The sequence below is a fragment of the Panicum virgatum genome, chromosome 5K (assembly GCF_016808335.1).
Source record: "Panicum virgatum strain AP13 chromosome 5K, P.virgatum_v5, whole genome shotgun sequence".
Classification (NCBI taxonomy): Eukaryota; Viridiplantae; Streptophyta; class Magnoliopsida; order Poales; family Poaceae; genus Panicum; species Panicum virgatum.
Genome location: NC_053140.1, coordinates 1,496,026 through 1,511,160, shown reverse-complemented (window position 1 = coordinate 1,511,160; position 15,135 = coordinate 1,496,026). Strand labels below are relative to the sequence as shown.

At 45.0% G+C, this 15,135-nt stretch overlaps 1 protein-coding gene and 1 pseudogene across 21 annotated transcripts; one reads left to right on the top strand and one right to left on the bottom strand.

The window, feature by feature from the left end:
• Positions 1-7: 7 nt before the first annotated feature.
• Positions 8-3,220, bottom strand: LOC120705551 (translation initiation factor IF-2-like). Of its 21 annotated transcripts, none has more exons than XM_039989942.1 (6): positions 2,371-3,177; positions 1,941-2,308; positions 1,562-1,627; positions 1,432-1,478; positions 468-513; positions 8-373 (listed from the first exon to the last, which is right to left on the bottom strand). In XM_039989942.1, the coding sequence occupies exons 1-6, from the start codon at positions 3,054-3,056 to the stop codon at positions 180-182; spliced, it is 1,407 nt and encodes a 468-aa protein (XP_039845876.1). In that variant the 5' UTR covers positions 3,057-3,177; the 3' UTR covers positions 8-179. The 21 variants fall into 21 exon arrangements, 18 of the variants coding, with proteins under 18 accessions (XP_039845876.1, XP_039845888.1, XP_039845879.1 ...); XR_005687996.1 differs by lacking the exon at positions 1,432-1,478 and having other exon boundaries at positions 22-373; positions 1,562-1,647; positions 1,941-2,019; positions 2,177-2,308; positions 2,371-3,220; XM_039989952.1 differs by having other exon boundaries at positions 22-373; positions 1,562-1,647; positions 2,371-3,189.
• Positions 3,221-11,350: 8,130 nt separating this feature from the next.
• Positions 11,351-13,924, top strand: LOC120705549 (annotated as a pseudogene).
• The last annotated feature ends 1,211 nt before the right edge of the window (positions 13,925-15,135 follow it).

Genomic DNA, 15,135 nt, shown 5'->3' with positions numbered 1-15,135 from the left:
TGCAGTCTTCGAAACCACAAAGATGTTATCACTAATCTGAAATTCAACTCATTTTTATATACACTTTACACACATACAAACATACTTTTCACAAATATAAATCTCAAGCCTTTACACTACAGAGCAAAGCTGCATACACATATACAAAACTATCAACCTAATGATATCATGTAAACACACTATTTACAAACATGAACCATACTCCGCATTGGAAACTCTAATGTGGTTTTAAACAAACTTAGTGACGTAGCTGCTATGCAGCTGTTAATCAGTGAAAACAATATATAAATCTGAAAGTCCTTAGCTCCATAAAAATGAGAGCCCATTCCAACCATGACCACACAACTCAGAGATAAGATGTGAACACAACTGTGTATATATATATATATATATATATATATATATATATATATATATATATATATATCCTAAGCATTCCGATCCAGCAGCAGCAACTTTTTTCTCTAAGAGGTAGGAAAATACAAACGGCACTTGCATCCTTAACAAATTGACCTGCCAAAGAATGGCAAATATAATAAATATATAAATACAGGCATGTTCTATCAAAAGGCTTAAAAGGTATTGCCCCGTTTTTCCCTCCTGGGACACAGAGGACAATAATTTTTAAAAAATGATGGTAGAATACAAAAGTTAATAGTAAAAGGATTTCGTGTTGAGAACTCTCAGCATGCTTTCCATTAGTCTTGTGGAAATGGATGGAAAAAAAGATCAAAATTGAGATTCTGTGACACAAAGCAACAGCCAAGGATATCATACTGCAATGGTACAGAGGCGAAGCAAAAGAAATTAAGGCAACCAAAAGAATCACCAGACAGCAACCTTACATACACCTAGGAGTGCAGCAGGAAAGCTGTACCAAGCAAGACATAAAGCCACAAAGCCATTACTATAACTTAGATGTCAGAAAAGAATAGCATAAATACAATATGCCAAATATGGAAATGAAAGACAAATCGATTGATAGGATCAGCTCATGTAACTGTCGAGAAATTGTGATGTCTATCAAATCCATTATAGGCCTAATTTTGAAGGGAAAACATGTAACAGTAGTTAAGAGTAATTTTCATAGATACAAACATAATTTTCACAAATATAATTCCCAAGTTTTTACGCTAAAGCTCAAATCCCACCCACTTGTATTGCAACAGTTGCTCTGGTCTGCACCAAGCCATTATATTGCATGCAGAGAAGAGAGTTGGCTGAACATATATACCACTTTTCCATTTTTTATCAGTAGCATGCTGTAGTACTTGACCTTATACAGCAAAATCATAACATAATTTGATTAGGCCATAGTTTTTTAAAAGAAAAGCTATAAAAAGCACTCTTTACAGGTTATGATTTCCATAAATCTTCTATTTCTAAGCAAAGCAACAATACCATGTAGTCATTTAAGCTGAAAGTACATACCAGACGGAGAGAGAGAGAACACATAGTTTGATCTGGAGTAAAATAATCTGGAATTATGTATACCATCGTGCAGGTAGTTAGTAGCAATTGGAAGCCACCCTCTGAAAATTACAATGGTAGTTGTGCTCACCTGGGTGTAGATCATGATCTGTTGACCGGGGCAACCCCTTGCTACCTGCGCTAATTTTCTTGTATTCTTGTCTCCGTTGCAATAACATGCATAACACAATCATCAATCATTCTAAAAGGCCTCAAGCAGGAACTAATCCCGTAAATGCACTACAAGTCACAGAACTTGACATAATTGAACCCCAGCATATCAGATAACTGATTATTGCTCAGAGCAGGTCGTCCCAGAAGTCAAGTGCCTCAACCCCATATTTCATTCAGACAGAGAAAGCCAAAGTTTTGTTGAGATGTGGGTTTTTTTCAGTTATAGTTAATTTTATCTTAGTTCATTCTTTCTGATTTGTAGATCACACCAAGCTTTGGTTTGCAACTTCGCATACCTTGGGCTGGGCAATGTACAGGTCTTGGATCCACGGGAGTGGAGGACTGTGAACCAAGATCGAGGCTGGACTGCTCAATCTGCATTGAACCATGTAGTTTTCTCATTATCAAGAAGCTACTTTCACCAACTGCTACTAACAGAACTCCGAAGAAATATGCCAAGCTCATTGACCTTGCAAGTTGCAAGTAATGACAATAAAGGGGGATAGAAATCTGAAGGAAGTTACTGAGGTTCCTGAATCCGAAGGAGCTGACGATGGAGTGGCGCCGATAAGTGGAGCAAAGGAGGAAGAGCGCCGCCCAGCTCATCGCCGTTCTCCTCTGTTGCAGCCTTAGGTCCAGCCTGCACTCACCGGATCTGTCTAATCTGAAGGAGAAAAGTGAATCAGAGAGAGAGAGAGAGAGAGACACGACGGGCCAAGGGCCGACCTGCCTTCCGGCTGTGACGCGAGCTGCCCCATCCAGGGAGGGCCACCGCGCATGCGCCGCCCCGCTTGTGGTGAGGCCCGGACACCGAGCAGCGAGCGGCGGCGGCGCGCCGGGTCGGCCCCTCCCACCCACGGGCGGGAGCGGAGGCAGCGCCCTGGGCGGCCCGTCCCTGCCTCAGATGGGAGCGGCGGCGCCGTGGCTCGGAGTCTCCCGCAGACGGGAGCAGTGGCGGTGCCCCGGCTCGGAGTGCCGGCGCGTAGGTTATGGACGACGGCGCGCGGAGGCCAAGGGGAGGGTGGAGCAGCACGGCACGGCGAGCCCACGGGCAAGGCCGCGGAGCCCAAGAGGAGGGCGGGCCGGACGGCGGCGGTGGAGGAGCTAGGGTTAGGGTTAGGGGAGGCACGGCGCGCCGCGGATGGAAGGGAGGGGAGGCGCGGCGCGGCGCGGTGAGGAAGGAGGGGATGGGAGGGCAGGTGTGCGCGCGGCCGCGCGGCGCCGTGCTGCCCTGTGCCTCTCCCTTCGTTCCGTCCCTCCCCACACTCTCTCTCTCTCTCCCTCTCTCTCTCCTGCGCCGGTCGGATCCGGCGGCAGCAAGCCGAGAGCAGGCGACCGGAGCTCAGGCTGGCGGCGGGCGAGACCCCGCGGCGCGCGGCCGGCGGCGGCCGGCTCGTGGGGGCGCTCCCCATTCCCCTGCGCTCTCCTGGCGGCGGAGCCGAGGACAACCGGCGGCGTGCGAGGACGGCTGCGAGCTGCAGGCGCTCGCGTGGCTTGGGGTGGCGGCCAGCTCGCGGGGCGTGCTGCGGAGGCCGGCGGGAGGCGGCGGCCGGCGCATGCGGGGGTGGCCTCGGCCGGCGGCCGCGAGGAGCGGGCCGCGGGGAGGAGGGCCTCGCTCAGCCGCTGGCCGTTGGTCGCCGGATGGACGGCTACGATTTTTTTGGTGACGTGGCACGATGTGGTGCCATCTTTTGGTGCGTGAATCGTAGTAAGAGATTCTCGGTACTTTTCTTTTTTGAGACCGTCCACAGCGATAGGAGGAAATGGAGGAGTAAATCTACTGTTTGGCACTGTAGATGTACTGTTTGGCACTGTAGACAGAGAGGGCGTGGGAAACGAGGCAAGAGCAAATTTGCTCTTGCTCTTGCCATTGTGGACAGCCTGAGAGGAGATTCTCGATACCGGTGGGGTGGCACCGGAGCATTTCGTAATGGTACTAAAGAGGGAGGTAAGCAGAAGAAATTGAGGCTCCGCTTCTGCTACCGAACTAATCGGAGGTCCGTACCCCGCAAGTCAGCCCTGCGGAACAGCAAAAGGGAGCGCCGATTGACTCGTCCCCATTCGTTTGAAATCAACCCTCCTCCCCCCCAAAATAGCCCGAGCTCCCAATCGCAGCGAGCACGAAAAGGCTCAGCCCAGCTCGCTTAGCATCTGATCTGAACCACGGGATCGCACAAGCTAGTATCCCTCTAATAGTTCGCGAGAAGTAGTCGAGCTGCCAGAACAGCGCGAGATCTGGAAGGGTTGGAGCTCTAGAAATCGCGGGAGGAGAGGAGGTGCTGACCTCTGAGTCTCCGCTGAGGTGAGCTGCTCCGCGTCCGCGCTCCCCGCCCGAGAGTTTATTTCGGGGGAGGAAGGGAGGGAATATTTCTTCTTCTCTTCTCCCCGATTTATCGCCAAGCTTCGGTGGGTGGTGGGCTGGTGGCCGCCGCCGCCGCGAGCGGAGTCGTGGGAGGAGGAGATGTGGGGGCGCTTGCGCGAGATGACACGAGAGATGATGGTGGCTTTGCTTCCTCTGCAACTGCGAGAGAGAAGAGGGGGACGCCTCGTCTTTCTCTCGTGTGGAAAAAAAAAATGAGGTGAGAGATTTCGTGAGGAGGGCCCCACCTAACGCTGGGCCTCGTTGGGCCGGCGCGAGAATGGGAGCGTTCGGCCCGCGTGCGAAACAGAGAAAAAAGATTTCTCAGAAAAAAAGGTAATGATTTCTGGATGGCCGTAATTTTGCGGAACCATACGGCCCTAAGGTGTGCCGAGAGATTTCTTTTTGTTTTTGCCAGCAGCTCAACCCCATGTGCGTGGGTCCCACTAAATATTATCTCTTCCACCATTCTCCTTCCTCCCCCGCATCGCATCCTGCCTCCCTCCCTCCTCTGCGCATTGGGCGAGCAGCTCCCCCGGGGCACCACCAAACCCTATCGCTTCGGGCAGCCTCGATCCGCGGTGGGGGCTCAAGGAGGGCGTGGCGAGCCTTGCTCCTGCTGGCGCGGCGCGGACGGCATGAAGGCGGAGGCAGAGAGGTGTCGGGATTTTCGCGCCGCGCAGGACGACGAGATGGAGGAGGCTCACGGTCGCGGTGTCGCGGACTAGGCTGTGAATGGGAGAGGCGGGGCACAGCGGCAGCGGCTACTGCGCACATGGAGGCTAGTGTCGAGGTCAGCTGCTGCCTCGATCCGATGCGGGTGGGCGTCAGGAGCGGAGTGCTCGCCCCCCATGGCAAATCCTCTCCCGTTCCTCTCGAATCTGTCAATTTGTCCAGGGAAAAGTGCAAATTGAAGATGGATGTAGGTGCACATGCAGGTGAGCTATCTCATTTCTGTATTGGGCTGGTTCGAATCGATTGAGTTTTTGAGTCATTTTTGGGGAATTTTTTGAGGATTTGTTAGGATTTTCTTCACCCATCCAAGGAGAATGTGTGGATTCATGAACCAACCTAGATTCCCCCCCCCCCCCCCCGACAGTGAGGATTTAAACCCCCCATCAGTGTTCTCCAAGGTGTGCAATGATTCTCATCCCGACCTCCATTTTGCAGTGCTCTACGTTTTTCAAGGTTCTCCATTTTGCTTATTGAATCAATTTTAATTTCTTTAAGTACACTAAGTCAAGCATGTTGAGGTAAAGTACAATTTCTGCTAAGCAAAGCTATCGTTCCATTTTAGTTACATAATTGCTTTTTTATAGAAAATTCTTTTTTCAGTTAGGTGAAATCCTATTTTATATGTAGACAATTCTATTTTTCAGTTAGACATCATCCTATTTTATTATTGAAGATGAGACTAATTGATAACTATATCAAGCTGTATGCATATAGAAATGACACATTTGCATAACTTTATTCAATACATTTTCTTTTCCAAAGCATGTTTAGGAAATAATAATATTTTTTAATTAGACAACACTACTATTATGATTATGCAATGATACTATTTTAGACCTAAGCACATCACCTTTCTATGCTTATAAAAGTATATTCTCTGGAAGCCTCCGTCGATACCAAGATGAAGAAATTGTGATCAGTGTGCTTTTCCTTCATATTTTAGACATTCGCACTTATTAGAGGGCATCGCATCTTGCAAGTGCATCATGTATGATTCAGACAAATTGTTTAGGCATGTCATATGTGCAGTCAAATAATATGACTACTGTAAGGATCGATGGACCAAGTGGGGGGGTGAATTGGGCCTTTTTCAAAATTCTAAACACAAATTAAAGCAACATTAACCTATGCAATACTAGTAAGGCTCAATTCACCAACCGGCTAGCTAAGCAAACTACACAGGCTATCAAAGATACAACAAGATATGAAACTAAACAAGGTAGAGCTAAGTTATGATCTCTAAGGTCAAGCACATGAATAATTGCATGAAAGTAAGTGCTTGAAAGTAAAGAGTGGGCAAGAGACAACCGGATTTTTTTCCGTTGTGTCGATGTGTTGGCACACACCCCTAATCCACGTTGTGACACTCACTAAGAGTCTTGTCACCTCCCAAGTCACCGAGACGAGGGTGCTCACTAAGAGTCTCTGTTCACCATCCCGGCGTGGTGGAGCTCAAGCCACGTACAAACTTATTCGGGCCCCTACAATCAACTTGGCAAGCTCCGGAAGAAACACCTCAATCACCAAGATCGTCTAGGTGCTGCCAATCACTAAGAGTAACAAGCTAGGGCCTTCACTTGAGCAAGAACCGATCACCAAGAACGGATGCACACAAGCTTCTCTCTACTCAAGTCCTTAGTCTTGCTTCTTGGATGATTGAATGATCAAATGTGTGGAAGATGAAGCTCAAGGTGGCTCTCAACAATGGTATGAGTGTATGAATGTTGCCTGGTGTCAAGAGACTTCAAAATGACCCATTGGAGGGGTATATATAGGCAGCTCACGCGGATAGAGCTGTTGGAGAAAAGCTGCCAGAAAAGTATGCAACGCCGGTTAATCCGACGGTCCTCCAAAAGTCATCGTCGGTTTAACCGATGAAAGTAAACTGCCCATTTGGAAAACTAGCTGTTACAACTGGGACAATTTAACCGACGTATCATTGGTTTAACCGGTGAGTGTAGTTGTCCACTGATCAACTGAAAAACCAACTATCTGGACAACTGCACCGACGCTAACTCAAATCCATCGTCGGTTTAACAGGTGAGTGTAACCTTAGAAATCCCTGGAAAAACCAACATTCTGGACAACTGCACCGACGTTTATTTCAAATATCGTCGGTTTAACCGGTGAGTATAACCTTGAAACACCCTGAAAAACCAACGTTTTGGACAACTGCACCGACGTTAATTTCAAATATCGTCGGTTTAACCGGTGTATGTACTTGTCCAGACTCTGATAACTGCATTTAACCGACGTATAGAAAATTGTAGTCGTCAGTTAAACCGGTGTATAGACTTTTTCTGATTTTGCCTTTTCTGATTTGAGTCTTGAATGAAATCCAAATATTCTTGAGATATAAGTTGAAAACCACTTATTTGAACTTCTAAGAACCTGAGTGACCATAGTGTGCATCCATTTTTGATTGACCATGTCCATGCTCAAGTTACTTGGCCTTAACCCCTCCTAATAGTGCGACCTTTACAAAACTATAAAACATATACTAACATAAGTGTCATTCTCAACCTTGCGACACTTAGGACTAGAAAGATCCTTAGTCTTGTTATATACTTGAGTTAAATACCGAGATCGCCTTTTTGAATAAAGAAATTGAGGGGCCTCTTTAACATATGATCCAATGAGCGATAATATTTCATTAAGCTGCACAAACTCATTAGTCACAATAATGGTTGTCATTAATCACCGAAACAAACCTTAAGGGCCTAGATGCTTACAACTACTTCCTAGTGTGATTAGTATAGGTGGTTGATGTGTGCTCATCCCACATATAAAATTGTTGATGACCACATGAGAGGAAGTCTGATTAAACTTATGAGATGCTATACTAACATCATTAAAATGCCTACTGAACACTAATCAAAATGCTTATGACACAATGCTTATGATTTTAAACAAGAATTTTAAAAGGCTGGTGATTGGTTTAACACATGGAGTTCCTAAAAGATATCATCATAGTAAACAAAGTTAACTAGTTTGCTTGCATGAATTCAAAAAAGGTTCCAGTAGCTCATAGAGTGCTTCCGAAATCATTTTGCACACAGGATAAATCTATGCCAAAATTTGGATTTGAGCAATCTATTCTCGGTGGGGGAGAGGGAGTGGAAGCGCAGATTTAGAAACTTGGGGTGGTAGGGGTGGGTTCACGACACACGCATCCCAATCCTGTGCATTGGGTTCATTGTCATAAGCATTTTCAGTACTTTACAATATGCATTTTTTTGTCAAATAGTAGAAGCATTTCGGTACTTTTCTATAGACAATTTGTCAATTACTAGAAGCATTTCATCACTTTTTCGGTAAGCAACTCAGTGCATTTATCCAGGTAATAATGGTTAAGAATATGGCAAACTCAATGTATTTATCTCGGCAATTTTTCTGTTTTTTCTAGATATACAGCTCAATATATGTATTCAGGCAATAATGTGTTAACAACTAGTCAGAATAATGCAAGTCTTTAAGCAATTTTTATCTCTCATGCCACACTATTTTTCCACTGCTACAAGTACTCTAATCAGATTATTGTTTTGCTAGTATCCAGCATGAAAGGAGGAAGGCTCGAGGCGGCTGGCGCGAAGGACAACTATACTATTTTCACCGGCAATTATACTTATTCCTTATAGCATTTATATAGCTTGTGATAAGCAATTTGCATTTTCCTAAATTGGCAAATGTGTTTCTAATATTTTGTGCTAATCATAATCAGAACTGGATATACTAAACTAAGATCTGCTCTCGTTATATGATTCTGATCTAGAAGCACATATATTTAACCAGAATGATACATTATGTTTCCACCCTCAATTATAGGCTTTATTTCCTCTTATTGTGGCAGTATTTGTGCTAGATTCTACATCTTTTATGATATCACTAGTTCTTTATTAGGCAATAATATATAGGAAATAGGCAATAATATTATTTCAGATAGGCAATAATATATGTTACAATAAGTATTTTTTTCTGCAGAAGGTTACATGCGGATTCTGCTTACCGCTAGTAACAGGAACAACAACATTTCGTTTAATATGTATTTGCAATAGGATACTGAACTCATTTTATTTAGGTCTAGTAATAGGAACAACAGCGTGTAGTGGTTGTACGGATATAAAACTAAACCCTTTTTGCATAGGAATTGTAGAACTCTCGAGCCTCCTATATGGTGCTGAAGGTCTGCCCCTTGTCTGGTACTGGAGGTGTTAACCAAACCTTATCTTGCACTGCATCTTCTACAATATCTGCTAGCCCCTCTTCAACAACATCTTGCACAACATCGCTAGCAACAACACTAGATTCTTGATTGTTAACAGAACAAGCATTTGCATTTTGGGTGCTACTACTAACAACTAGTGTGGCACCAACATCATTATGGCTTTGGTGGCTCTGGACCCGCTCATCGCATTGTGGCCATGCAACACCAAAGATTGGCTGAGTGCAATAGGAAACATTTGTACCAACTTCATCTAGGAAATCATAATCAAATTCAGGGGCAGCTCATTCAAATCCATTGCTCCTGCAAGCCACACAATCTTTTTATAATCAAAATATACCAGGTAGTAATGTGTGCTTCCTTCATAAACAAAATCAGGTGAATCAGAGTGATGATGTTTTCAGTTTAAGGAACATTGTTTTTTAAGCAGATTTTTGTGTGGTGAGCCTATAATGTATTTACATAAAGGCATAACAAACAATTTTTGCTTGAGTATTTTGTAAACATGACTTCTAGAATAAAACCAACTTGGCATTTTTTTAATGTGTGCACATAAAGGCATAATAGAGTACTTTGTCTAAGCAATTTTTAAACATTACTACCAGAATACAATTTAACTTGGGAAATGCTTACATTCACAGGAAAGCATAACTGAGCACTTTGTCTAAACAATTTCTCAACATTACTGCCCGAATAAAAACTAACTTTGGCATTTTTTATTGCGCAATAATGTGTTTACATAAAAGGCACAGTAGAGTTCTTGTGTCTATGCATTTTCTAAATATTACTACCAGAATACCACTAACTTGGGGCAATGGCAATAATGTGTTCACAGAAAAGCATAACTGAGCATTTTGTCTAAGCAATTTTCTCAACATTACTGGCTGAATAAAAGTTGACTTGCTGCATCTGATCTACACTTTTTTTCAGTTCCTGATAAAAAGGGGAGGAGGGGGGATGGGGAGACAAGCAACGTGGAAGGCAAAGATTTTTTGTACAGGATCAAGCGGATCATTCATCAATGTGTATAGCTCACAAGATGGCAACTGCAGTTTATCTCTTGTAGATACAACAATAATATGTTCTAGACCTATTTCTACTGGCCAGGCAACCCTAAATTTCTAGCAGGTTTTGTAAAAAATTGTGGCCTTCATAGATGCGCACGCATCTCTTTTGTTTGTTCTTTGGCTATCATCCCATCTCCAGTCTTTTTTCTGCACACTTTTTTACCTGACACAATATCCTATCGATGTGGCCGTCGTCTCCTCTTCAGATCTACTTTTTTTTCCGTTTTTCTTTGGGTCTATGGAGGTGGCGGGGTGGAGGCCAACATCCGGACAATTTTTGGGAGGCAGCGTGCTGGGGGATCGGTGGGGGAGTGCAAGAAAGGTGGGCCCTGGATGTGTGGTGGGAAAGCTGACGGTTCGATTTTTTTACTAAAAATAGACAGGCCGTGCGGACACGGTTCGAGTTTTTTACTAAAAAAACAGGCCATGCGGACGGTTGGTTTTACGTCGTATTTTAGCCGCCTAAAAAAACAGAGAAAAGAGAGCTGCCCGGAGACGGCGTTCGCCGCTGCTTTTCATTTTTCAATTCAATGGTCGTCGTCGGCTAGTTCCTCACATGCTCTGCTGCTCGGCTGCTTCTACTTTCCTGCTCACCCGATCGTGGGATCAGATCAGGAGGAAGGGAAGGCGAGGCACGAGGCAGCCATGCTGAGCTAGCTGGACGAGCGCAAGGTGTTCGATAAAATGCCTCGCCGTGAGGGCGCGCGCTGGGGCCAAGTCGTTGACTTGATAACAAACTCAGCCGGCGTCAACAAGGCAACAGGTAAATGCCGGTCAATTCATGTCAGTCGTGTGTACTAGTTTTTGTTTGACTCAGTGCGATACGGATGTTGACTGCGAACCAATGTAGCATGGACTCTTTGTATGTATGCAAATGACAGGAGTAATAAGATATGAGCATGGATCTCAATTTATTAAGGGGCAGTAGGACCTGTGAGTTGGGATCGCCTCATGATAGAATAGGCCCTTTTTAGATTTTTACCTGTAAACCTGTAAACGCAAAAAAAACGTCACATCGAATATCGGGACACATATATGGAGTACTAAATGAAGTCTATTTATAAAACTTTTTGCATGGATGGGCTGTAAATCGCGAGACGAATCTAATGAACCTACTTAATCTATGATTTGAAACAGTGATGCTACAATAATCATCCGCTAATTATGGATTAATCATAGATTAATTAGCATCATTAGATTCGTCTCGCGATTTACAGCCCATCTATGCAAAAAAATTTGTAAATAGACTTCATTTAGTACTTCAAATTAGCAAGATTCCAATGCATAATTTTTACATGTAAAGAACTAAATACGGCCTAGAACCCAAATGCCACTGTCAAGTGCCTACCATGTTTGACTTAACTATGGGCGCTCTTGCCTCTTAAAAGCAGAGCCTTTCCTTTCCTTGCCTTGCATACATCGATTTGGTTAGGAGGGATTCAGCACATACATTAGCTGGCAACAAGTATCCCCAGGAATGGAGACGGCAAAGAATTGGAGGTTCTTGTTCCCATCTTCCTTTGTTCTTGTGATTCCCTCCCTGCTCAGCATTACATATTCTTGCTGCAAATTCACATATGCAATAGACACCCTTCTTCCAGGACAATTCCTGATTGGTTCCCAGAGCCTAGTGTCGAAAAACGGTGTTTTCAAATTGGCTTTTAATTGCCCTTCTCTGTATTGTTCGTGCTGTGGTTTGGGTATCTGGTTTACTAACTCATCAGGATGTGATCGTGATTATCTACCTGTTTGGCAACCTATTCAGTTTCGTTATTCCCCATATTGTAATCTCTCATTCTCAGAGGATGGTGTGCTAAGTTTAATAACCAACGGAGGTTATGATATTTGGCGCTCCTCACCTTACATGGCGACCACTTCTATCTCGGCTGTTGCGGTGCTTCTTGACATTCCGATTATGGTTTATACTCTGGCATTGGATACAACTAGAAGGCGAGGTTTTACCATTCAAAGTGGTGATGAATTGATATTTGCCGGTACTTTTCCTAGATGGATGGACATTCGTGAAGATGGAGACTATGGGCTAACATTCAATGACATGCGTACATACATACAATTAGATAGTTCTGGGGTAATTAGATTGACTAAACGAGGGGAATGCAACTCTACTTTATGGTCTGCTCCAGAAACTGTATGCGACCTTGATTCATATTGTGGACCATACAGCCTCTGCACAATGTCTGGCTCCTGCAAATGTCCCGCTGGTTTTGATGCACCGTTGATGGAAGGATGGACTGCTGTAGGTTGTTCAAGAAAGGTTCATCTTAATGGTGAATGCACTGGTGCACAACCAGAAGAGGTATTTTACCCAATAGATGGGATCCACAGATATCCTCGGGATGCTTTGGTGTCAGAAACTACAACCATGAGTCGGTGTGAATCCTCTTGCTTAAGGAACTCCACTTGTACCGCCTTTGCTTACAATAAAAGTTGCTTACTTTGGTTCGGGGAGCTGTGGAACACAGTAGTGCTTGACTCTGGTTCAAACGGCGATCGTTTGTACATACGTATAGCAACTGAACAACAACAAGCATGTTCCAGAGCTGCCTCTCTGTTTTCTTCCCAGAAAAAAGTAGTTTTTCTATCAGTGATTGGTGCGTTAGCCCTCATTGCTATTTGTCTGATTTTTTTGTGGAGATGCAGAAGAAAGCTATCTGAGACAAGAAGGGTGAATGGCGATGGAAGCCTCATGATCTTCTCGTTTGTTCAAATAAAGGACTCAACTAAAGGTTTCTCTGAAAAACTTGGAGAAGGAGGGTTTGGTTGCGTTTTCAGAGCAATGTTGCCAGGTTGTACTGTTGTGGCTGTCAAGAAGCTAAAAGGCCTCAGACAGGAAGAGAAGCAATTTCGAGCAGAGGTGCAGACCATAGGTATGATTCAGCACATCAATATTGTTCGTCTGCTTGGGTTTTGCGCTGAAGGTAGTAGAAGGTTCCTGGTGTATGAATATATGGCAAATGGCTCTTTGAGCACCTACCTGTTTTCCAAGGGTTCCTCTAAGTTAAGCTGGGAGCTGAGGTACTCGATTGCACTTGGAATCGCACGCGGCTTGGCTTATCTGCACGAGGGATGCAAGGATTGTATTTTACACTGTGACATAAAGCCAGATAACGTCCTTCTTGATGCAGAATTCTGTCCTAAGATTGCCGATTTTGGCATGGCAAAGCTTCTTGGTCGTGACTTCAGTAGGGCACTGACAACAATGCGAGGCACCATCGGATACCTTGCACCGGAGTGGATCTCAGGCGTACCGATCACACATAAGGCTGATGTCTACAGCTATGGGATGGTGCTTCTTGAGATCATATCAGGGCGAAGGAATTCAGAGAAAATTAAGGAGGGGAAGTTTACATACTTTCCGACCTATGCTGCAGTTAAGTTGAACGAAGGAGATGATGTCATGTGCCTGCTGGTGCTCTGGAGGGCAATGCTGATTCAGAGCAGGTGAATAGAGCCTGCAGAGTCGCCTGCTGGTGCATTCAGGACGCTGAAGATCACAGGCCGATGATGGGGCAAGTTGTTCGCATGCTAGAATGTGTCATGGATGTCGAGGTCCCTCCTGTTCCTTGGTTACTGCAAAAGTATATTGGCACGGAGGATTCCACCTCTGGAGATTTGGACAGTCTCTGAAGTCTCCTGCTACTCCTTTTGTTTTTCTGTATTCCTGAACTCCATGAAACAGTGTGTGCTGCAGCATTGAGCGATGTGTAGAGTCTATGCTTTGGTGTTAACGCTCTCTGTATTCATTTCCGTATACCTGTAGAGGAAATGTGTCATTTGTTGGGTGAAACAGAGAGATAAGCTGTATTATTCCACTGCGCTTCATTGGCTCATTGCCTTGTATAATTGTATTTCTCGTGTGCGACTTACTTGTTGACAGTTATGGTCTTTTTTTCTCTTGGATTTTTGAGCAGTATGACATGTTCTGAATCTTAAGTATGTGCTAAATGACTCTGGGTAATCTGGACCAAAAGAAGTAGATGACTTGTTCTACAGGCTAGAAGTAGATCCGTAGACGCAGTGCAGTGAAGCGCGAGGATCCTAAATAATTTTTACCAGAACATAGGTTTTCAAATGCAGCCCAATAGGCCACAGGGCCCAAGTCGCTAATTATAAGTGCACGGCCCAACGCCCCAACCCATCATCCATCGAATCGAATCCAGCGAGTAGCCGATGCTGCTGCTCGCCTGCTCTGACGACGGCGTCCAGCCTCGGCGCCGTACATCGATTCTCACCTGCCTCCTCCGCAGCGCAGTGGTGGTGCGCGGGCAGCGTGGCCAGCAGCCCGCCGCCTCCCTCCGACATGGGATGGTGGTGCCCGGATCGAACGCAACGGCGCGCCGCGCCGGCTGAACGAAACCAAGGTGCTCAACGAAACGGCTCCCCCGGAAATGGCGGTGGGGTTACCTTTGAAATTGCGTGGAGACGTGGAACACGGCAGCGGCTTTCACGTGTTGGCAACACCCAGTGCACCCTCCAGCCACCAGTGAGATGTGGATGCTGCACCAATGCAAGGGCGTCGTGACAGGACGGACAGGGCAATGTGATAGGGAGTTAGGGACGCCCCCATTGATTCTCCCCGTCAAGACGGATGGTTGGAATGTTATTCCGACTGGGCTCCTGAGCACTCAGCCCATCTGCGTCAGCGAAAATTCTACCGTTCCTACAATTTCCGGCCGTGTTTACTTCCAGCGCAAAATTTTTTTGCGTTGGAATTTTATTAATTTGAAGTACTAAATGAAGTCTATTTATAAAATTTTTTGCACAGATGGGTTGTAAATCGCGAGACGAATCTAATGGTGCAAATTAATTCATGATTAATCAATAATTAACGGATAGTTACTGTAGAATCACTATGGCAAATCATGGATTAAGTAGGCTCATTAGATTCGTCTCGCGATTTACAGCCCATCCATACAAAAAGTTTTGTAAATAGACTTTATTTAGTACTCCATGCATGTGTTGAAATATTCGATGTGATGTTTTTTTTTGTGTTTACGGGGTTTATGGGGGTGGTAATAAACACAGGGTCTCTATCCGATGGCGATGATCGATTCCCCGCTTGCCAATCATAGCGTCGTGTTCCAGGT